The following is a 25,162-nucleotide window of genomic DNA, read 5'->3' as shown; positions in this document are numbered from 1 at the left end:
CTTTCCACAATTTCAACAACATCCTGTCATGACAGCAGGGTAAAGTCAATCATTTCCTCTCTCTTCCTGTTCCAAATCATCTTCTCCTCATCCCCCATTACAGCTGTTGACTCTGGTAACCCAGCCTCCATCCTTCCCTACAACACTTCATTAATTTAAAGGCCCAGGATCTTTGTAGCTCCTACTACCCCCCAAGTCATAGCTAAGGCCTGCTCCATTTGAACTCAGCCACTGTCTCCTATCTCGTCCATTCTGAGGCTGTTGCTCCCAGTTCCCTGTCCCCTCTGCATCTTGCGAAGTACCTCAGAATCCTCACTGAAATCTTCAGTGACCGTGGAAGTGGAGGCCTGGCGTGGGAGTTTGGTTTCATATACCATGATGCTCCACCTGTTGAAAAGGAGGCATCATAACTGTCACTACAAGGCAGACAATTTCTTCCTTTATCCAAAGGACGTAACAGGTCAGAATCTCAAGCAGAACAAACAGCACTTTGTTAGGGGCATGAATGATGCAAAGAAGCCATAGGGATGCACTGAAACTGCAGAGGGGCTGAAGTGAGGCAGAAGGAGGGATAACACTATGAACAAGTATCCTACAGCACAAGCACATTCTCCGTCCTCCTTCCCTCTCTCACAGAAATCCTACGGTCATAATTTGATTCAACATGCCAGAATGCCAGAATACAAATCTAAAGTCAAGAAATGTTTTCAAAAGTAAAAAGATGTAAAGGCTTTATCAATACTAGGGGTAACGATTTCTGTTTCTGTTTTCAGCTTTCATTTATAAGCCAAACTTGAGATAAATTGCTCCAAATTTATCAAGAAAAAATAGTTTAAAACATCACAACTGTGGGATTGTCAAATTCAATTGTCAAGAACTCTGGAACACAAGAGATGACACTGGACATCAGACAGAGCGACAATTTCACCCATTACTATTCTGCAGCAGTGACACAGAAAGGAAGACTATCTTTTTTTGACAAAAGGTGACAGAAGATTATCAGTAAAAAATCATAACTGGAACTATAAAGAAGCCCAACAGATGGGCAAAATCAAGCTCTCCTAGAATGATGCTTTCAAGCAATTCACTGTTGACTACTCACCTGTCCAACATTTTGGTACTCGCCCTCTCCAGCTTCTCCAGGATCTGGGGGAGCTGGGTATCGTCATCACAAGCAGACCCCCAGCCTAACACACGAGCAAGGTCATTCCCTGTTCCCAACGGCAGCACTCCCAGCTGGCACTGCAGCAGAGAAAAGGAAAACAAAATTGATATTCAAATAGGAAAACGCAAACCACTAACAGTCAAAAGTAACATGACTGATTCCTTACAAAGAGCAGTGGTTGAGAACTAGCTAGTCCCAGGGGGAGGGGGAAAGCAACTGGATGAGGAAAACAGCCAGAACAGCATGCAAGCAAAGACAAGTTCCCTCTGCTTTTAGGTTGTTACTTGAGAGAGGAGTGCATTACAGCTGCCACCCAGAGAACCTTGCTAAAAGATACTTCATCCTGCAGATATACTCATTTAACCATCAGGTGGTGCTATTGCCTTTTCTGTAAAATTAGCATAGCCCTCTACAAGACAAAATGGAAACAAATTAAACCCTGTAAATTATGTCTAATCCAATGAAGTTTCTAGCTATCCGAGGACACAGAAACACCATGAGAATTACAGGGAATAGATGAGGATTGCTACCCTTGTTGAAATGCTGGTTTTCTAATTGCAGCCCTTTCCAAGTTTAAGTCCCTGGTGGCAACGGAGCAGGAGTAACTCAACTACTCTAAAGACTGGATACAAGGGAGTTGGAGAGGAACACTGTAGATAGGAATAGATAAGTAGTGCTGCTCCCTGCAGAAAATTATTGCAAGAACACTATTGTGGTAAGCTTTCAGCAGCTTCAATCCTGGGGCAAACTACATCTGTGTGATCAAAGAAAGTCCTCTTCAACCCATGTTGTTGTTCCTTCTTTCTTACAACCAACCAAGCTCATTGGGCAGGTACCTGCTTGTGAAGATTGAGACTATCAATTTCGGAGAGAACCCAGCCAACACTTCCATCCCCACCGCAAACTAGAATCCGGAAAGTGTCAAATTTCTGGAATAAGCGTAAACTACAGAGAAAGGAAAGAAAAAAATCAAAAGAGAAGAGCAATCAGCTGTTACAGAAAGGAACGATAAACAATTCCAATCTAGGCTATAAACATGTCGGATTCACTTAAAGTAGGCTCTGATTTTGTAATGAATACAGGCCACTGTCAGAATACAAATGAATTCAAATAGTTATAAATAAGGAATTATAAATACAGCTAAGCAATTTACAATGGCTATTCACCACAGATATACACCCCAGACACGTTCTCCTTCTAAAGCAAGGCACTTTTGTCTGAACGGAAGAGGAAACAAGCATGTGATAGCTGATTATCCATTGAATTAACTCCTTTTTGCAGATTTGCTGCGTTCAGCCTAACACTAGTTATTTGTCACTATCTGGAGTGCTCTGATGTCACTGCCTCCGCACTAAGGCCACGCCAATTAAAGCAAAGCTTGAAGAGTGGGAACTTTATGCAGTCATTCAGTAAGCAGACAACTGTAAGAGGATATAAAGCCTCAAAATTTCAGTCCTTCTGGGAAAGCAACATAAACCAATGCTCTGGCACCTTCTCTGGCCTGCAGGCAGGCAAACAACTCTCCAGCAATACAAATGTGAATTTATCTTATTCACTCATTCCAGAATATTAAATGTAAAAACAACCTCTCCTTGAGCTGTTTGAAACTATGTTTCTTAGTGAACACCCTCCAGAACTACTGCATGCTTTTATTTATTTGTTAAGTAAATACATATATTTATTATTACCTAAACAGGATTTGCTGTAGTACATGAAAATCCTTATTTCTTCAACCACTACTGACACATGAAAAACAGCTATCAGAAATGACAACATCTTATGGTACTATTTGACTGGCACAAGTTTAGAATACTTAAATTATTAAGAAGTGGTCTTTACCCTGTACTATCGTTTGCTTTTTAAAAGAGCAAAGAGCAGCTCTTTGATTAGTGTGCATCACAGCCTGAGAAAGTAATTGATTCCTTCTCTTCACTCCTGATTAAAGGCAAAATTCTTCTCTACAATCAGTCCAACTGGGGTGAGGAAGAAGAAAAATATTTAATTTTAAAGTTTTCTGTAAATTATTTATCAGCCAAGCACATCCCTTGGACTGCATGCTACAGTTTTAAAGGCCAGTCTTTTGCAATGCACTGTGGCAACAAACAGCTTTTTACAGTTCCAACTATAGTTCTCAGCAGATCCTAGTGGTCACTCATCCACTCCCCAGATTTAGCACCCTGCACCTGTAGGTTGTAGTAATAGACTTTGAGTCAATCACATCAAAATATGATAGAGATTCATCTTGTGTTGGCTCTTATTTATAAGAAGTACCAATTCCTAAGAAAGTCACCCAAATTTGATGCAACAGAAACGTTTAGAAGAATCAAACTGGAGACCTTTTTTGTTTGTTTTAAACAGAGTTGCAGAAACAGTAAAGAAATTTATTCCACAGGTTGCTTGCTCTCTCTTTTTTTTTTTTTCCTTAATCAATAGATTTTCTAGTGAAATCTGGTAAACAAGCCTGAAATGTCACCTAGAACCCAGGGCATAAACAACTTTAGTGAAAGCATTCATAAGAGATGTTTTTCCAACATCACCATAAAATCTTTAAGGAATGGATGTTTCACGAACTTACCAGGTTAAGTTACTTCTGAATAAATCTCATTTTGACAATATTCATTCGCTATCTGTGATATCCGATTGTTCACTCAAGTTAACTCAAGTTTAACTCAAGTTAACACTCGTTAACAGTACATTAGGATGCCTGTTACAAGTCTGTTGTCAGTTTACTTCTGGATTCACAATTTCCATGCTTGGTCTTCTTCCAGGGGAGTGTTTCTGGAATTCCCCCAAAATCCCTCAAGCTGTTCTGCTGTTACTGATGAATGGACATAACAACCTTTTTTCAACAACATGTTTTGTTTTAACTAATCAATAACACTAAACACAGAGAGGGGAAAACCCCTCCAAACTTTGCATGTGCCCAGTCTTCTCAGAGGAACAGGTTCCTTGTGACATTTGAGGATGACCTTATAAATCAAATAAATCCTTCGAGCTTTTCTGGTATTTACAGGGAAAATATGCCTCTATAGAATATCTGCTTACCCAAGGTGAGGTCCTCCATTCATGAGGTCAAAGACCTGGGCTGGATTCAGTAGCTGTTTGAATCTTCGTAGAAATTTTACTCCCTGGTTGTCTCCACTTTTTGAGTTGACAAAGACCAACAAAGGACTTGTGCAAGAAGGTGGGCAAGTAGCTTTCCAGAAACCTATGTTAAGGAAAGAGGTAGCAGGGAGGGAGGAAAAGCTGAGAGATGGGGTGAGGAAAAAACCACAAAACACCCCATACTCTAGCACAGCAATGAAGAAGCTAATACTTTCTTTGTGCTTATGGCACTCACTGGATACATGCCAAATGCACACAGCCCTGAATCCAGCACGAACCATACCTCATGCTGCCAAACGTCACACTTATCTCCTAGCAGTATGCCAAAATTTTCAGCTTCCCCAACCTTCCCAAACTGCTTCAGCAACATAGTCGTTCTCAATAAATTGTAACAGCTGCAACTCAGCAAATACTGACGTTACAGGGTAATAAGCAAAACGAACAGCTCAGCACCATACTTCAGCAAGATCTTCTAGTCTGGAATTTCAGCAACACCAAAAGCAGAATCGTCAGTTGACAGAGCCTGGGATTAATCGTGTTATCTGGAAGGACCATGACTGAGAGGAAGAGAAAGAAGGCACTACTTACTAGTGATACTTACCATCTGAATCAATGCTGTTAAGAGCAGTAGGAGGAATGACAGATACTTTGCACAGCCCAAGAGGGCACTTGTTTGGCAACAACTCTTTACATGCTGTGTGTACCTGAAAATACCAAAAAAAAATAAAAATAAAAAAAATCATTCGCACCCTTTTGGGCACTGTGGTATAACTCATAGAGCCACCCAACAAGAGGTTGTAATGGATAGGTAAGAAAGAAAGAAAGGAAGAACCCAAGGAAATGTCATTAATAAGGTCATGTTAAAGAATGATCTGATCTGTTTTCTACCAATTCTCCTCTCCTCTTTCCATTAGCATGTGCTTTTTCTGCCATCTGAATGCAGGAGACAAGCGTTTTGAGTGCTGAGAGGACCAGATAACAAATTATGTGGTTTTAAAAGCCATCCGGTACTCTGCTTTCAAAATCCTAGCCTCAGCTGAGATCCAAGGAAAGTAATAGCTTCTTGAAAAGCCACAAAAAAAGATGCTGAGAATTCAAGAAAACGAAGTAGGAGCACATAAGGGACACAAGAGGAAAGAGAAGAAGGGATTAGAAAAGCTAACCAAAAAAGTAAATATGAAGTAGAGTTAGGCACTTCAGTCATTTCTAGTACATGAAGACTGCAAGACAGAGGGGTCTGCTTGGGGTCTGAGCACCCACCCCAACTCATTATAAATTTTGTGATACTTCCATTATTAACATTATAGACAACTGGAAACATAGCAAGATCTAACTACAGTGTTTATGTAAGAGAAACCTATTATAATGGGAAGGGAAACCACTATTATTAAAATAACTGAGTATTATCATCTTTTCCCCCCTCTCTTTTCAACTTGTAGAAATGCCAAAAAACAGCTCCTTAAAATCAAGTATCTCCCATGCCTGAGGCATTGATTCATATCTAGAATAATTGGATTCTTCTATGAAAGCACACTATCAAAAGAAACTGAGCTTGCAGAGAAGGCAGGAACTTATTTCAGGTCTGTCTTTTATGCATCACAGTGATGCTTTTCATCACAACTTAAACTTCTTTCTCTTGCAGGCTGTTTATCACCTGCAGCTTGAACAATCAGGTCCTTCCTGGCAAATACTGACGGCATTGGCGGAGATTTCATTTTAAGTAAATGTCACTAAAAGAACACATCATAGAGCTGATCAAAGACTACCCTTTTACTGGAATGGTGACATTTATTCAACTCACCATGGCTTTGCACCAAAGGCAGCGCCAGTCTTGCAAACGCAGGACGCTGCCGCAGGTTTTATCACACACAGTGCATTTGGCACTCACTGGCAGGTTTCCTTCCAACCACTGATGTGGCATCGAGATCTGCAAACGGAACACAGGGAGAGGAGAGAACCAATATGGACTTTCCATCATGCAATTTAAGGTCACAGGATACACTGTGGCTTTCAGATATATACAACTGAAAGTCTTTACATGCACTGTTTGAGGACAGCAAAGGTAATTTCTAGAAAACACCTAACCATCTTTTTTGGCAGTTTACAACATGCTCGAACACAAAGAGACCAGGTGATTTACCCCAGGCTATCGAGGAAACAAAGACTTGCATCAGACATCCCATATGCTAAGATACTGTTCCAACCACTCATTTATCTTTCCTTTACCAAAAATCAGGCCAGATTCCCTGTGCCTCCAACTATCTAACCTCAACTCCCCCTGGTCTGTAGCAGTTTTCTCTTGCTATTTAGGAGTCCTTGGTACCCTGGTCAGACCTTTTGCACAGAATCTTATGCTCTGACAGTAGAGACCTTTCCCATATCACTAACACATAAAGGCACAATTACTACTTGTACAGTGCAGAAAGCTGCGTAGAGCACACGCCAGTGCTTCAACATCAAGATTAAGGCTACAGGAATTGACAGTAATGCCTACCCCATCTTCATCCTCAATGATATCCTTCCCGATAGAGGCCAGAGTTGTCCACTTGCAATTATTAGTTGCCCGCACGGCACACCGCTTGTGGGCCTTAAACTTGCACACTAGAGAGGAAGAGAAGAATATATTAATCCAGCTTCAGAACATGTAATGTGGCAGTCTGTGTGAAAGCTTTCCCAAGTGACCATATTTGGCTCCAAAAGAAAGCATAGGCACACACTACCCTTGTTAGCACTGCCAAAACTATCAACTCTAAGCATACTGAGTAAGATGAGCTAGCTATTAATTCTTGCCTCATCACTTTTACTAGTTCCTTGTACAAAGCTTCGTTATCACCTTGTTAAATTTGACGTGATTTACATAGTCATACACTCCGTCATCCTTTTACACAGTGTGGGTGTAACCTCATTCATACTACAAGTATGAGCTGTCCACAGGCATGCACATCTGCTATGCTAAAGCTAAAAAAATAACCTCCTGGCATTTAAACACTTAACAAGGACTTTCTTATGAGTATTCTTATGAACAGGAGAATTCTTATGAATATTTAATCTCATACCTCAGAATTACATACCTGTTAATTTCAGAAGCATCATTTTAATAAGGGATGTCAGTATTTGGGTAATGAAAAAAAAGCTATATTTCTGTCAAGTCTAATACTAAAATCAGCATGAAAACATCATCATTTCTGTTATTTTTTTTTTTTTTTTTTTTTTTTTTTTACAAAATACCAAGAATCTGATTCTGTCTTGTATGGAAAACAGACTGTTAACAAAATTCCTCTTAAAAGATCTCTAGAACGTGGCTTTGAGCTATAAAGATGACACTCCCAAAACAGGAGACAAAGAAGCACTCTTACCTTCACATGAGAGCCCATGTGACGTGACTCCAGATAATGCCTCCCGACACACATTGCAGTATGTTGGCCGAGCATGTGAGCAGGCGTACCAGTTGTGCATCCCTGAGAAATGGTCCATGCTGTACTGGGTAGACTAATAAAATAAATGCATTACAACAAAATCTGAAGCAGAGACACAAGACCACTTTTCCTTAGAACAAAGACTCGTGCAGAGCAGTCAGGAAAGGCAGAAACAGAACACTTTACTAGGGAAGAGCTGGCCGCATGCAGTTTACACACAGCAGCTCTAGGTGAAGAAGCTCTTTAAGCCAGAAGAGCTCAAACTTCTGCTTGAAGAAGAAGCAACACCTTCATTCTGGCTCCTGTGCTATCTCTCGTGCTTGTCTCACTACAAGTGTGCGTAGGACAATGAACTGGAGAATTTATCTGCTGAAGTCAATCCTTCCCTTCTCCATTTTTTTTTTGTATTAAGCTTTCAGCAGGATCAGTTCCTCAATCCAGTTCATTGCATAGCAGAGGAATGTTTGTGCCAGCATAATGGAGGGAACAGGAAGACAATCATCAGAGTGAGAAGAACTCAGGACAGTTTCTTTTGCTGGCAGTTCTGGTCTAACTACAGTCCCAGAAAGCAAAGATATGCACTGAAACAGGCAGAATAGCAAGCAGACAAGGTGCAAATTAGGACAGGGAGCATAACAGAAGAGTGAAAAGACAATCAAAGGAGAACTGTGTTTCATAATCCACCTACACTCTCAAAAAAAAGTGCTCTCAAAGTTACTAACAGGGTATATAAAGTACACTCTTTGGAGAATCATTTCTGTGTATCTGGGGTACTTTTTACAGAAGGCCTAATGCTATAACCACTACAGTCAATAAAAATTACTTCTGTTAATTTCACTGAAGGCTGACTCAATCTCAAAACAAGCTGTTATTTAGCAGAGGATGCACAGAGTATAAAGGAACACATTTTCCTATTACCTCAAAATGTTCACGGTTCTGTACAGTCTTCAGTGCTGCAATCCAATCTTCCATCTCTTTTCTGTTATCAGCACAAAGGATGAGCTTCCGACATGGAGTAATAATCTGAAGGGAGAGAGAAAATTAATGTGTATTCTGGGCATGTCAGTGAAAGACAGTGAGAGAATGCGTTATTGCTAGTATTGAAGCTATTTTCAGAAGCAATGAGATTCACAGCAGAAGTCATTTACACCTTTGAACTATGTTTCCCTTCTGCCAAAATTTACATTAATTCTTTTGATAAACTTACAGAACCACAGAGATATTAACTCTCATTCTCAATATAGAACTGAATAAAGATATGTCTCATATCCCAGTAATAGCACAACGCAAATCAGGCACTGGACAGTAAAAGTTAATATATCACATGTGCAGACCTTGCATACTTTTTTATGTACTTAAAGACTTTCTAAATTGGCATTAAATTTGCAAAAATATTTTGTTAACAGCTTAATGTACAAGTTTCTATCAATTAATATATAACATATTTGTTAAATTAGACTGAAAGCACAATACTAAGTATTTAAGAGGGAAAAATCCTAAAACTAGTAGACAACATAAATTTCATCAGATCAGTGACTAACATATCAAAAGAATGACCCATAAGGGCTGTTTTCCTTAAAAACTGGCCCATATCCCCTATTCTGTGGTTTCTTAAGTATACTATACCATACCCAGCTACAGTGTGATTGTAGAGCTCACAAACCCTAATGCTCCATCACATCATACTAAAAAACAGTTTAGATTGATGAAAAGTGAGGAGAGAGGAGGAGAGAAATGAAGCAAAATAAACAATCTGAAAGAGAAATGACAGTACTTTTAATCCTCTTGTCTTCTGAGAGCTTGTTCTACATTTGGGACAGAAAAGATATTCCAACCAAAGTTCCACCAGCAGCTTGGGGTTGTGGTGAGTTTGCCTCCTATAAATACTGTTTTCAGTCTGCTTCTACTCTAGGCTAACTCTGATGTGCTGGTTGCCCCATGTTAAACAAACAGTTCAGTGTTTAACAAACAAAGTAGAAGACATAAGTGGTGCCAAAGCTCCATTCTGCCCAGGAAGGCAGACAAGCCTGTGTGTAGCCTACCACCAATGTTCTCCTGGTTTGTCAGATGGCGGCAGTAGAGAGAAATAAAAGGTCCTAACTTTTCAGGGGACCTTGTCTGCTATCCACAGGGCTGTCCATTCAGCTGGGGTCCCAACTTGACAATAAATCAACGTTTATTCTTCCAAAGACAAAAGTGTTTCTTCTCCACACTATACTAACACTGCTTCTTTGTGTACAAGTCTGTCAGATTTCCATCCAACTGACTTTTTAAATAAGAACAATATTGAAGTGTTTGCAAGACCTGGATTTAAGAAAATCCACATTAAGGTTAAGCATCATTAACAAAAATCAGAAGGATCTCCTCTATGTCGATGTGGTGGTTTCACAACAATGGACAGCTAAACTCCACCACAACTGCTCTCTCACCTTCTCCAGAGGAAGAGGTGGAGAACATACAATAGAAACAAGAGTTGAGAAAAGGACAAAGAAATCGCTCAACAGTTACCATCATGGGCAAACTAGGTGCATTGTGGAGAGATTAATATCATTTATTGCCTATCACTAGCAGGCTAGAACAGTGAGAAACCAGAAACAAACTCAAAACACCTTCCCCACCACCACCACCCTCTTCCACGTCCTTCCCTAAGCGGCGCAGGGGAACGGGGAATGGGGCCTGCGGTCAGTCCCTGATGCTTCACCTCCGCCGCTCCTTCTTGGTCACTCTCTTCCCCTGCTCCATGTGGGGTCCCTCCCACGGGATGCCGTCCTTACCAAACTGATCCTGCATGTGCTGCCCACAGCAGCAGCTCTTCAAGAACCGCACCCACATGGCTTTGTACCACAGGGTCCATCCCCCAGGAGCAAACTGTTCCAGCATGTGTCCCCACGGGCGGCAGCTCCCCCCAGACCCCTGCTCCTGCGTGGGCTCCTCTCCACGGGCTGCAGCTCCGGCCCGGGGCCTGCTCCTGCGGGGGCTCTCCATGGGCCGCAGCCTCCTCCAGGCCACATCCACCTGCTCCACCGGGGCTCCTCCACGGGCAGCAGCATGGAGATCTGCCCCATGTGGGACCCATGGGCTGCGGGGGGACAGCCTGCTCCACCAGGGGCCTCTCCACAGGCCGCAGGGGACTTCTGCTGCGTGCCTGGAGCACCTCCTGCCCTCCTGCTGCACTGACCTGGGGGTCTTGCAGGGCCGGTTCTCACTCCTCTCTTCCAGCTTCTGTTACAAAACAGTCTTTTTTTTTTTTTTTTTCCCCTTTCTTAAATCTGCTCTCACTGAGGTGCAGCCAGTGTTGCTCAGTGACTCAGCCCTGCCCATTGGCGGGTCCCTTCTGGAGCTGGCTCTGATCTGACACGGGGCAGCTGCTGGGCTCCTCTCACAGAGGCCTCCCCTGCAGCTCCCCGCTACCAAACCCTTGCCACATAAACCCCATACAGTCAACTCTAAAAAATTCCAGACACTCCTTTATCCCTCTACATTTTGTATATAAAAAAAAACCATCATTTTCATTTCCAGCAAATTGTGCTGTAACATCTGAAACAACAGATTAACACAGACTAGGACTACATTAGGTTGATGAGGCCGGTGTGACTCTCACAAGCATGCCACCAAAGTTTTGTTAAGCAGCACTAAAAAACCACACACGCGTCATCCCAGTATGTAACCCGTTAACTACCATTTTCCGGTCCATTTCTCATTTCTCTCATTATGATTCATAAAACAGGTTAAAAATAAAATCCTCTGAAGCTGAAGATCAAACTTCTTGTTGATGTCAGAATAGCTCAGAGAGTGCAGTAAGAAATGTATACGTAATGACAATAAAAAAAGATATATCTGTAAAATTCTGGGTTATTTTAAGCCCTTCAGTTTTCACAATATATATTTCTTTTTATAGGTTAGACTGCAGCATTCAACTGCAACAACACTAACTATGCTAAGGGGTACTACCAGTAACTAGAAAAGCACGCCACTGCCACTAACATCAAGTAGACAACAAATGGAGCTAAATGCCTTTTCCAAGCAAGGACTGGCCATTTATATTAGGAACAGTTTCAGCACGTAGCATTCTTTTTTGAACAAAATTATCCAATCTGTATCAATTGTAAAGAAACAGAAATAAGTATTTACAATTTTCTAAAAATAAAACTTCAAAGGACTTCTTCCCTTTTCCCTGAATTTTCCTTTAAACTATTCTAGTTCTGACAAAATGTATTCTGAAAGAGGGCAATCACAGGAGTCTTTCTCTTTCCTTGGGAAAGAGGAAAAGTGGGAGATTAACTCTATTTCCATCTGAGATTCTGCTATGTAAGAAAGGTTACCCTAGAGAAACCTTTTATGGAGCATAAAGCAGTACTGCTAAAATCAATGTGAAGTTGAAGAAGAATGAGCAGCATCTCTGAAGTCCTGCTAAGAAGAAGCAGTGCAGGGCCTCACTTTGGCTGCAAAGCCAAGAACATCTGTAACTGCCTATGTACAGCAGTACCCTATGGAAAGGCCAAGCATCCTAGGACAAGAGTCCAAGGACCTTTCATTCCTTTGAAAAGAGCAACTTTTTTATGAGGAACTACCTGTTTATTTAACAAGTCCCTGGCACGCTCCTGGGCAGTGGGAAAAAATATTTTAAAACAGCTAGTAAAATTAATTATCATCAGGATTCCAATTTCAGAACACTCCCATACAGTGCTGTACCTTTTACTATTTCTCTCTATTAAAAAAAAAAAAAAGGCAAATGCACAGAATCGCTTTTAAGTCACCTAGGAGGACATGAAATCTAAAACAGTGGTAAAAAATATAGAAATGTAGATACTTTGGTTGAGAACTCATTTCTGAGACTACAGACTGCACAGATCACTGGGGAGACTGTCAAATATAGGAATCACTAATTCCTTCTTATACCATCTACTACAGCATCTTAAAAATCCCCACATTCAGCGTTAGACAATCCTCTGTTCACAGAGTAAAGTTAAAGTTTATAAGGCAGAGGACAAATAAAGAGATCAAGGAGATTTTCATACTTGAATCATCCAGAGAGACTCACAGAATTAAAATAAAGGGTCTATTGTGTAATTACAGAACTGTAAAACACAGCTGTAAAACACAGCTTTGTGCACAATAAATTTATGAAGAACATTCTCCATTAGTCAGTGCTAAATCAACATTTGCACTGGGATTTAGCAGTATCATCAGAGATCGGAAATAAAAGAATACAATTGCAAACCTCACTCCTAAAGACAAACTGGGACAATTCAGTCTTCACTGTGAAGGACAGATAAGATTTTAACATAACTAGCTTAACAATTCTTGGGGGAAATTAAGAAAGCATACAAACCTGTTTTTCTGATTAACCCGCAGTGGTGTTACAGTTAAACATTTTAATGAGGATAATTAGGAATGTAGGAACACATTAGCAAGGACACTTCCTTCTCGGAGCAGTTCAGCAGTTCCCATCTTTCACACAGCCTCACGCACCCAGCGCCGCGCACCCAGGGAGTGCTGCTGGCCTCTCACCTGCGCCGGCTGATGCGCAGCAGGCACGTCACAGCACTATTCCCAAAAAAGGCACCACTGAGATTACAGAAACACATTCTCACTCACAGGGAATGAAAATCACTCATCCTACCACTTTGAACTCCTTCTGCATGTGCCAGTAATTTCAGCTCCAGACATCCACCTGTTGAAGGACACTAACACAGGGACAAAGGCTATTACATACTCTGTGCTGTCTAGATGAGGCCGACAACCAGTTGAACGTCTCACATCAGAAAGAAGCCATCCTTAGCACCTCCAGAAGAAGCCACAGCAATCTTCCCCCTGAGATCCTGTCCTCTTCCAGACAGGGAGTCTGAGTGTTTGCTCTCAGCTACAGCCGCGCTGAGCCGATGCTCTGGAACACGAGACTTGGTCATCCCTGTTGGCAAGCGTGGCTAGAAACAAGCATGGCCCAGCTATTTTTTTATGTTCCAGCTACAGCTTTTGACTAACATCCTGGAACAGCATATTCCACAGGATGACGACGCACTAGGTGAAGTAGCATTTCCTTCTATTTGTTCTAAATTTACAAAGCAGTAATGTCATCCAGTGACCTCTTGTTCTCATATAAAGGGAGAGCACAAAAACAACGATCTGATTGCTTTTGAGCTAGGATGGAGGCTGTCTTGCTACGAGTTTAAAAAAAATCAACAATAAAAAGTCCTAAGATTTATTTATAATCTCATACATTTTTGGCTTACTTGGGGATTGGCAGAACTCTGAGTGTTCCTGCCCTGAAACAGCACAGAATTTTATCTAGATATGAGCTATTATGTATATTAAAAGTGCTTGCTCTTCCTAATAAGGGAATATTAAATAAGTTTTGGATCCCAAATGCTACTGAGCTTTCTGGGCGGGGTCCTCCAGATTTCACTTCTTAGTAGGAACTGGATGCCCGCCCAATTGCAGCTGGGGTCAGAGCTCAGCACGTGGTGACTTTATTGAGACTAACACTGACCAGCAAAAGAGCTCAGTAACAGTCATGAAAAAAAAAAAAAAAAAGAAAAAAAGCTGCCAATCATCTCATCGATCCTGAAGAGCCATAAGGATGAACGAGAATGGTAGGAAGGCTGAAAGACACATCAAAACAGGACGCAGCCTCATTTACAGACTCCTCGCTGAGAACGAACCCCCTGAAATATCTTTGGCGGAACCACGGTGACAATCAGCCCCTCTGTAGGCACTTATGTGCCCTCCACAAGTCTGCCAGAGAAACTCTCAATTTCCAAGCCTGCCCACTCGAAATCTAAAAAAACCTAAATCTAAAAAAAAAAAGCCATGCCTTCATCGACTTCATCGAATGTCAATACTGACATTCCCCTGATACTTTTCCAAAATTTAGCTTCATCTCCTCCATCTCTTCCTCCGCCAGCACATGCCCTCTTACCAGGCTGTAAATCCTCCCCCCCACCATGTTGACCCACACTCTCCTGTCCAAAACTAACACCAGTTTTCTGACATTTCGAATCGGGCCAGCTGGCAAACAACAGAGCCAACCAAAGAAAATTTCTCATTTCACGTTCTAAAAATGGACTGGATGTGCCTGGATGTCCTTCCCCAGTGAACAGCTGTGAATAATTGGATTAGAAAGGCAGCCCAAAAAAGACTACTTATATTACACCAAATTTTAAATAGAAATCTGCTATACTTCACCCTTTTGGTGTTTCCCTGTACTGAGCAACCTTCCTCCACCCAACAGCCAGAGAATAATCTTCATTCTCTGGTCTTGCTGCCACCAGACAACTTTATCATCTCTGCTCACTTCCTCCTTCAGCATTTTCTGGCTGCCCAGAAACTTCTCAGCAGAGAAGTGGCAGCCTAGCCAAACACGCAGTTGGACTGTTTGTTATCAGAGTGGATCTGGTGAGCTCAGTGACCACAAAAGACAGCAAAACAAGTTAAGATCACACTGGCCCAATCACGGAGCTGGCTGAAGAAATGCTGCAGGGGGAGCTGGCGGGGGGGGGGCACACAACCCTGCTAAATATAGTTTTTCTGATGTGATACATTTCTCAGAGTAGCCAAAAGTGGGTGCATGAGAACACCTGCTCATTCTGACGGCTTCCTTTTACTCACATCCTGTTCAAATATAGTCTTATGTTCAAAGGTGTTAGCCATAAAACCCCTGAAGAGATCCTGGATTATTCAAAACAGTTGAGGATTTGGATGCAGGGACAGCAGGAATTTCTGGAGCTCAGAAGGCCAAGGAACTGCAACCACAAAAATAAAAGAGCTAAGAAAATGGCTTGATCGCATAGGGCAAAAGCAGGGAAAATGTCCACCAGCTGCAGCTAACTACTACATCTGCTTCTGTATTTTGGAGTAAGCTCTTGGTATCCCTTGAACCCAAAAACTCAGGAAGGAAAGTTGTGTGAGATTATAATGAGGACCCAACCATTTCATTCACTTCAGCTCCTGTTCTGGCAACAATGACAGTTAAATGAACAACGGCATGTGTAAAAACACCTCACCTGGCTCTTCAGCAAGATTCACAAACCAGCAAAGTCACTACACGTTTTGAACATGACTGCTAAACTCACAGAGGGCAAAATGGACTAAGCGTAGATAATATAAGTGCTACTCCCTCAGCAAATGCACAAGGTTAAAAGGAAGGCCAGGCTGGATGGGGCTTTGGGCAACCTGGGCTAGTAAAAGGTGTCCCTGCCCATGCAGCGGGGTTGGAACGAGATGGTCTTTAAAGTCTCTTCCAACCCTAACCATTCCATGATTCCATGAAAACGAGAGAAGAAAGGAAAATGAAAGACTGAGTTTCAGACTCAAACCAGTCGGTCCTTTACAGCTAAAATCTTAAAAGCCTGACGGCAGTTTCTGAAACAATGTGGAGCCGAGCATTAGGAAAGGAAGGCCTTAGGCAGCAAAGCGACAAGATTTTAGGAGGTCTCTGAAGTCTGGAAGAGAGAAATAATACGAGTATCAACACTTCAGACTCATAGGGGACTGAGGCTTGCCTTCCTCCACAGACAACATCCCTCTTCCCATTTGCAGCTCAGCCTTCAGTTTTGCCAGCAAATTCAGTCCTGATAACTCAGTGCTTAGATCAGTTAGAGCTCCCTAGACCTAATCATCATGGAATATTTACAAACATCAATGCACACCCAAATCGCACCAATCCTCTCTCCTTGAAATCTGGACGCTATCCTAAAGGGGGAAGAACAAAGAAGCTTCTCATATGACACTGGACTATGACTCTCCAGGAACATTTTTACATGATTAGGTTCAGGTGGTTGCACACTACAAAGCACATCTTCTCTGAGCCCTGCCATTGGCACTTACTGCTGCTTCGCTCTCCCCGCAGATAAAGTTCACTCCTGTTGACCCTCCATCTGTGCTTTCTCCCAGTCCCCATCTTCCCTGTGATGCTGCAGTGGGAAAGCAGACCAGACAGAGCATTCCCTGGGAAAATGATCATCTCTCATACCAGGGTCACATTCCTACATGCCTCTGGAAACTCTAATCCTAAACAAGGCACATTCCTGTTCTTGGCAATCGGTAAGAGGAGCACAGACGGGGAGATTTTAGGACTTCTGTAACCACCTCGTAGCTGTCAAAACCTAGACTATGCAAGAAGAACCTTGTCACTGTTAGCAGGTATGAAATGCAGACAATCCCGATAATGTGTGCATACTAATCACTAGAATTCTACATGGATGAAGAAAGAAACTGGGAATCCATAGGGCTGCCACACCAAGTGCCAAAGCACATTAGGACAGCTCCATCACCCACCCACCCTCCTCTTCACGGAGCAGATGCGCACATACATCTTCTCTTCATCTATTCTCCAAAGGATGCATTCCTGCCAGGAAGAGTTCCCAAGCACAACCACGCTGTTCAGAAAGAGCAGCACATTTGGGAATGTAAAGGATATTTCAGAGAAACCTTCCTATTCATCCAAACAGAAGCAAAACCATGAAGAACAGAGGGGTAGGTCAATGTTCACCAGGGCTAGGGCTGCTGTCTCAGTGGTCTCATGCACATCAAGTCTAGCAGCTAATAAATCACAAGACTGAGCAATAAAAGACCTTGCCTACGGGTTACTGACAGCTTGTTGTTAGTAGCAGCTCCTCACAGAGCCCTATCCTCAGCTGCATTGAGAAGAGGCAGGTAGCTAGCACAAAAGGAGAGGAACAGCTTTCAACAGCCTGAGGAAGCCGACAGCTTTCCACACTGGGTACCCTGCAACGACCAGTCTTGTTTTGTGTACAGCAGTGAAACCATCACAAGCATGACAACTGCAGAGAGACCTCATTGCTGTGATTATTATTAGCAAACCTCTCCTTGTCCATAAAAACAGCCAGAGTAAGGATGCACATAACAAAGAGTCTTTCTTCTAGAGCAGCTCCTATGTAAAAACAAACCCATCTTGTTCTCAAACAACCTCTTGTTTACCGCAGGTTTTTCTGCCTTTGTGTCCTCACCTGGAAGGGGGAGAAGGCACTGGAATCTGCAGACTTGTTCAGGAAGGTGGATAAAGCACCAAACACAGCACGAAGGTTACAAAGAGCAAACAGATATCAAACAAAAGCTCCCATTGTTCAGGCACACGGGCAATAACAGACACTAATTTCAAAGCAGTAAACTTTCCTCTAGGGAAAAAAAAGCTCTTCACAAACAGTCCCTTTCACTTTCCAGCTCTCCATCCTGTCTCACAAAAACGTTCATAAATCGCAGTCTGACCTCTTTCTCTTACAGTAGCTTCATCTTTTTTAAGAAATCTCCTAGCATGTTTTTGAGTCATTCTGTAACATGCAGCAATAATCACCAGGTCTCCCCACCCAGGGCAACTTCTTCCAGGCTCTCTAACTCTTTCGCGTTTGTCCTCACTTAGATGTGCTTTTCTCCAGATTTTTTCCTTCTGTGGTGTGAGCAGACTACTGACCAGTTCCTGCAGGAGACTGGATTAAGAGTCTCAAAAATACTTGACATGAAAGGATTTTAAATGACTATTTTCACTGACTAACAGTGACTCAGAAGGGTCTGTTTACCGAAGGGCTTTTTCTCAAGCTGAAAAAAAAAAAGTACTGAAGTCTGGATTACAAACTACTAAAATAGCAAAGTATTTTGAAATTGCAGTGGTTCTGACAGGAAATGGGGACTGAACTGCACTTAATGAAGGGAGGGGGGGAAAGAAGCAGAGAGACTCTAGACATGGCAATTCATGGCTTTAGTCATATTTTCAGTTGCTTATAAAGGAAATTCTGACAGCTGCCAATATAAACAGAGTAAGTGCACTAGCAGAGTGTACGATTTCTGAACGTGTACACACATGGGTGTGGAAGAGACAACAACCCCCAGCAAAGCCTGACTTTCCAACGTGCACTGTAATTTTTTCCAATTTAGAGAAGACAGCTTAAAAAGGAGGGGGGAAGAACCATCCTGATCGTGAGACCTCTTTTTCTAACCTTCCCCTTCTCCAAACTTTAACAAGGCAATCCAAGACTGTGTACGAAGAAGTGGGGTGAGGAACCATCTCCCCCAGGACACTCGGTGATTCCCCTACGTAACTATATCTGTCCCAAAATTAATAAGTCTTTTTGCCCACTTCTGAGAGCTGACGTCTTCCCTGTAGGTCTCTCAGCCCCATGCTGAGGAAGCAGAGGAAGATGCCCTCCCTCACTAGGAAGCCCGGTTACTCTCTGCAGCATAGTTTTAATGTCCATCTTTTTCAAAGGGCTGAGGCCACATGGGGCAGACGAGGAACCTGTGCAAGTGTCAAACCACACTCTTTTCCCTGACTCCTGTGAGCCCAAGCTGGAAGAGTCCAAGCCTGACTTTCTGCAAACAGCTTGTAACAAAAGGTCTTATATTCTTTCCCCCGTAAAAAGCAAGTCACATGCCCTTTCCTGAGGCTTATATTTCAACCCAGCACAAGTAACCTCTGATCCAGGTTCCTCCTGTTTCTAGTTCGTCTTGTTTCAAGTTCCTCTGCTTTGAGTTCTGTGCTTTACAGGCACACAGGTCCTGAACTGAACACGAGCAGCAGACTTTGTCTGACACGCAGCTTCAGCAGCTCTGTTCACTCTGTCAACAACAAACTCTTCATATTAAAAACACTAACACAAATAATTTAATTTGACACAAAACCACAGAAGAGGCAAAGGCACTTTCACTTCATTGTGAAATGAATTTGCAGACAACAACATACTCTCCTCATCAGGAAGCACCTTCAGCACTTTTATCTTTTGTTAAAGCTCAAGCACTTTGCCCTGAGTTTTTAGGACAGGTTAATTACCCCAAAATGAAGATTCATGCTATTTTGCCACAGCAGCAACAAGTCCTGGGACAATACAGCAAAAACACAGTCTGAAGGAGATCAGACAGTCACATAAAACTTCACAAGACAGAAACTGGCATCTTTGCTGCTGAATAAACTCAGTTCTGAGTAACAAATTAGTAATAATAAAAATTGTAGCACACCTCAGGCTTCCATATGGCTGGAGAGTGAGATCCACGTTGCTTCTCAGGGATGACAGCATGCCCTCATTCAGGAGCACCAGCAATTCTCTGTTCCTCAACCTCCCACAACCATTGCTGCCTCCAGTCATGCAAGTGCTCTGATGGAGAGGTATTACCCTAATCTCAACACTTCCTCTCTCCTGTGACACAGGTTAGGGTGAATCATCAGTTAATAAACAGTATTTCTTAACTGATGGGTGCAGCATTTCCAACAGCACTGCAGGCACATTTACCTTTACCCCCGTTCTGAAGAACTTATCTACATAAATCCATACAGGAGAGATCACCTGAACAGTAAGAGCTTGCAGCACACTTATTCAAAAGAATCTGAGCTCCCGATGATCTGTTAGGCTGGCACAGGTGCTATTTTTCTCAACGCTCAGTCCAGAAAACTTAAGACTCCTGCTCTTACCTTTAACGTTCAATCTTCCTCTAAACTAGTGTCCAGAGCAGCCTACTCCCCTAGAAAGAAAGACTAAATAGGTTGCTTGACACGCGATTAATAGGATTAGTCCCCTCTGTGGCCAGTCTTTCTGAGCTATGTTCCACTTGCCACAAGCTGATTAGCTGTCTGCTTAAGGAGGAGCTGGGATAAGTTTCCTTCTGGCAGCAGTGAAGTGGAGAGGCAGGCACTGACTGTAATAATATGCTGTTTCCTGTCTGTGGCTGAGCTGAGAGGTACTTCCCAATAGAAAAAGGTTTACAGGAGCACAGGAGTTCAAGCTCCACCTCTTCCAGTGAGGAGCCTTTAACTATGGAGGAGGGACCAACACCATGGCTCCTGGTGCTTAACAGCATGCTGTGTCCAAACTTAACTTCCACTAAAGCACCAGAAAGAAGAAATCAAACTACCCACATCCCTCTCCACAGACAGAAGCTTTCTGACGGGATCTCAGAGCTCTCAGTAATGGGATGGGAAATGAATGTTGAAATGTTGTTGAATGTAAAAAGTTACGTGAATGAGGGTAAAAGTCCACACCACCAATTGCTGTCAATAACTGGAAAACATTCACAAAAACAACATATGAAAATCATACTGAAACAGAACATATGTACCTGAAAAGATCTGATGGCCTTCCTAGGCCCCCTCCTGTTTACGACAGGTATTGTTCATTATTATTAAATAATACACGTATTAGATGTTTCCCCTTCAGCTTCACATAAATCCTGCACAAGCCAGGGAAGGGTCAATGCACCGATAAGGACTCACTCCATCAGTTGGGCCTGTCCTACTGAAAGCAGCAGGATTGATTCCTTTGGAACCTTATAGAAAAGAGCAGATCTTCAGCTAGCACACCAAGCTGAGAAGTAAGAATTTGTTCACCGCATAGAAATTTACAAAAATGTGCCTAAGGAGATGATGCAATGTCCTTTCAAAGACTCTTGAGGGGCTAGCTGTGCTGGCAAAATGCCTGCCTGAGTAACAGGCAATAAAGCAATTTGTACCACCCAAATCTTAAGGGCTTCATAATGGGGAACGGGGATGCCAGATAGCTCCTGTCCATGACACAGGTAAAGCAGTTACCTCAGTGGCAAACAACAGGCAAGAACACGTGAAGCTCTCTCCATACCCTGGTGAAGTGATAAAGCTGTATAAGGCCTGCCAGCACTTCTGCAGAGATACCAAAAAGATCTGGAAATCTGCTCCAAAAATAATAATATTTTACTGAAAAGCAAGAAATGTTCAGGCAGTGGTGATTTAGCTAAAATCTTTGCAACAAAGAGAGATGCTGGTGATTATTCTTAATAGACCAAAGGACTAATCTCCTGTCCCAACACAAGGGTGCTATGTCATCTATTTGGGTCTAGAACGGTCCAACTTTCACACACCATTCTCAAACAAGGTGAAATCCATAGGAACAAGGCAGAAATTTTAAGTAAGCATGTCCCACCAAACTAAGGGCACAAATGATAGAAGCTCTGCTTTCTGTCCAGAGTCAAGGGAACGGAGAACTCCCAACCATGCTGGATCTGGGCATTACTGAAGATTCCCAAAGAACGTGAAAAGTTTTTTAATGCTGTTATAACAAAGAACAGAGAGTTCTGTTCTGTTCTCAGTATGACAAAATGGTGCCTGGAGGTTTAGATAAACTACTAGGTAGTTTTAGCATTGCAAAATACTTCACTACACTGATTCTTATACCTGCAATGGCAATCATCCTTTTGTGTCTACAGAATGTAACCTTTCCAACCACGTGCTGTGGAGAGAAGAGAAAACTACATCTGGTACACCATGTAAACTAGCTAGAAGTGACTATTCACTAAAAAAATCACCAGGAAGACCGCTGTGGTGCCACCACAAAGCTTAAGAGTGCATAACGTGGTTATCCTTGGGTTTGTACCACAGCAGATCTTCTCTGAGGCACTGTGTGAGATAGCAGCTGAAGCAAAATCCACTGGTGGGAGATCTGTACTCCAAGTACTAGGGGATAATACATGCGAAGAACCAGTCACTTTCAGCTCAGACATCTAAAAAGAATTTACCTTGTAGACAGATGGGCAGATAGAAGGGCAGAGATGTGACAGAACTGGCAAATATTACATCTACAATCCCCCGGTTGTGGGGTTGCTATGTGATTTGTTCCTAGAGGCTTCCTGCGAAATAACTCCGCAGCCACTGTGCTTGACCTAAAGGAACAATAGCTAAACATAAAGCTTTTCCTTACACCTCTCAGGGGACACAGCTGCACAACGTCTTAAGCTCAGAGACGCCCCTAGTCGCATGCTCCCAGACCATTTTATGGTCATGCATCCATTAACTTTGGGTAGCAGTCCTGAAAACTGTTCTGACAGTGCAAACAGGATACATTCGCTGAAAGACTGACTAAGTAAACAATAGTGGAACCCATATTACATTCTCTTCTTTTTAAAGGAAGAGGTCTTCATCTTAATATCACTTCTCTGTCTCTCCTGCCTGCTCTAGCAAACAAATTAGCTGTCAGATTTATGTACTATGTAAAAGGTTTACTGTTATCTTTGTTTTTTAACCTTATTTTTCTATCGCTCCTAAGTGCTTTATCCAGTGTTTTTGTTTTCTGCCTCTTTTGTTAGTACCTAAGGAGTGTCATTCATGCAACTCTCAGAGCTGATCAACTCTCTAATGCCTTCAGTTGTATTTCTCCATTTAAAGTAGAATCAAGAACTGACCAATGAAAGTCATGAAGACTGAAAAGAGAACAAGTCACAGTTATGAGATTCCACCAAGAAGCCCAGCTTGGAGACTCAGAGTGTCTGCATAATGCAAATGATCTTAGTGCAAAGATTAGGTAACCTGGACAACAAACATAGAAGAAGCAGACAATACCAAGTGTGAGTTTATACCACTTTATGAACTAAGTATCTCCAGCCCTGCAGAACCTCTGCCTAAAGCAGTATAAATGCCTGAAAAGTGGATGAGTTTCCTCAGAAAAAAATCAGTCTTTCCTAAATCCAAAACTACCGGTCTCCCTTGAAGAAAAAGAAACAGAAAGAAAATCAGAGCATGTGCAACTCCAAGATAACTGTTTTACAACACCGTATGTTTGACGTTTCCAGTTTAGGACAAAAACACAGTACTGAATACCGCTGATTTGAATCAGGAAAAAATGAATCAAAGAACTCTGAATTTTAGAAAGAAACTGAGGTGGGAAGATTCAGAGGGGAAGCAGAGTGCTCTCAAAGAAAACCGAGAGAAAATTGCAAGGCTGCAAGGAATCCAAAGCACTGACACAGTGATGTGGCAGACCAAGAGCAGCAACACTAGCCAACCTTTTGATTTTCAGAGTATTTTTATAGCTCATGGTAAACCACAGTCAAACCCCTCTATAAGCAATGACAGATGGAGTAGACAGAAATTAAGAGAGGAGGGATGTTTTTCCTGTAGTTTACCTGGGCACCCGTGATACAGCAATCAGCTGGAGACAGTGCAAACTATCTCTGCTGCTCGAGCGTCAAAATAACCCTATACCCTTTCACCCCTTACGGAAGAGAAGGCAGGGACTGGAGGAGCCTGATAGTGTAGTCATGGAAGTAACTCCTCACTGCTGGACTTGGAGACAATTTGAGAGAGCAAACAGTGTTTCCTCCCGTGCCTACATCCAGTGTCTTTGACAGAGATTAGCTCTCTCCCAACTGCAACAATAAACAAATCAGAAAAAGTTCTTAACCTGAAAAATCACCCTTATTTTACATATGGAAAAACTAATGCAAGATCCTAGAAAAAGGGTATTATTAACAGGAAAATAGCTCCATAATCTTGAAAATGTATTTCCTATAGAAATCACCACAAAATCCTTCTCTCTGTGCACACACACTGATACCTGTTATCAATATTTAGTGTCAGATGCAGATGGGCCTCCAAATTGCCAACTAATGATGTAGAAAGTGTTTTCAAACTTGCAGAAAGTGTTGGGGTTAATATGGGCATAGGGATGGTGTGGCAGCTGCTTTACCCAGGTACTTCAAAGCGAAAAGTTACAGCTATGTAATGGAAATAACCTTTGCTAGACGTGTCTGTTTAAAGCAGTGGGTCGCTACCATCGCACAGCAAGCCATACTGCTCAGCCCTGGTCACCACCTGCAGGTCACCACCTGCAGGATCAGCTTCCTTCCTCCACCTGGATTGCTCCCGCCTTCACCTTGCCTTAGACCAACACTGTTTCCTTTCTCCACTCCCTCTTCCCTCTCAAGCCCTCAGGAGGCTGCCTGGAGGCTACTGCAGTCAGCCAGCCCCAAAGCTCATCACACCGCTGCTTCACACTTGCCCTGAACAGCCGCTGTTGCTGGCTTTTCTCATGCATAGCAGGAGCGCTGGCACCAGGCTGGGCCAAGAGGAACCAGGCTGCAATTCCTGTCCTGCACACCAGGCATTCCCGCAAAATGGAGCTCAGGTAGCACCTGCACCCCAGAAATGACTGTGTCTTTTCTCCCAGTTGCTAAGGTCAGGGAAAACGGAGCAGCGACACCACCACCTTTCCAAATTGCACATATTTGGCATATTTTTCACATCTAACAAGTATCCTAAACCAATTTCACAGTTATCTCTGCGTGGCTTCTTTCTGTTCCTCCTTTTGCTTTGCCACTATATATAGTGTGCGTATATAAACACACATACATCCACATACAAATAAAGTCAGAGAAAGAAGTTTACATATTTTCAGGCCTGAAGGGAAAACTAAATTCCTTTAGCAAGACCTCCAGCATAAACATCACCATCACCCCCAACTCCCTCAGCATAATAAATTTTTTTGTCTTGCTGTGTAAATGGATTCTATCAAATCCTCCTAGCTTATAGGTAAGAGCTTCCCTGAATGCAAGATTTTAGCACCATACATAGTAAACTGAAGTATTTCCCATGTGCATGGAGATGAGTTATGGTTGCTGTAAGGAAAAAAAGATTATGAGTTTTTGTGTAAGTAAAAGAGGCTGTGAAGGTTGTTCGTATGTTTTTGACCTACGCAAAAGAGAAGAGATGTGGGTGAAAGACGCAAGA

At 42.4% G+C, this 25,162-nt stretch overlaps 1 protein-coding gene across 12 annotated transcripts in view; it reads right to left on the bottom strand.

Annotated features, from left to right (window-relative positions):
• Nucleotides 1-25,162, bottom strand: part of DGKD (diacylglycerol kinase delta) — a 69,033-nt gene that overhangs the window by 22,507 nt on the left and 21,364 nt on the right. For 8 of the 12 annotated variants that reach the window (XM_080605068.1, XM_080605072.1, XM_080605069.1 and 5 more), the window contains exons 4-12: nucleotides 8,605-8,709; nucleotides 7,627-7,759; nucleotides 6,765-6,871; nucleotides 6,072-6,197; nucleotides 4,872-4,974; nucleotides 4,211-4,373; nucleotides 2,002-2,110; nucleotides 1,103-1,242; nucleotides 303-387 (exon numbers count right to left, since the gene is read on the bottom strand). In XM_080605068.1, the coding sequence (XP_080461194.1) occupies nucleotides 303-387; nucleotides 1,103-1,242; nucleotides 2,002-2,110; nucleotides 4,211-4,373; nucleotides 4,872-4,974; nucleotides 6,072-6,197; nucleotides 6,765-6,871; nucleotides 7,627-7,759; nucleotides 8,605-8,709 (1,071 nt within the window). The other 4 variants (XM_080605065.1, XM_080605066.1, XM_080605074.1 and 1 more) reach the window with 4 other exon arrangements.

This window comes from Anser brachyrhynchus (genome assembly GCF_964034855.1).
Source record: "Anser brachyrhynchus genome assembly, chromosome: 9".
NCBI lineage: Eukaryota > Metazoa > Chordata > Aves > Anseriformes > Anatidae > Anser > Anser brachyrhynchus.
The sequence above is the reverse complement of the archived record's forward strand: the minus strand, read 5'-3'. Positions and strand labels throughout refer to the sequence as shown.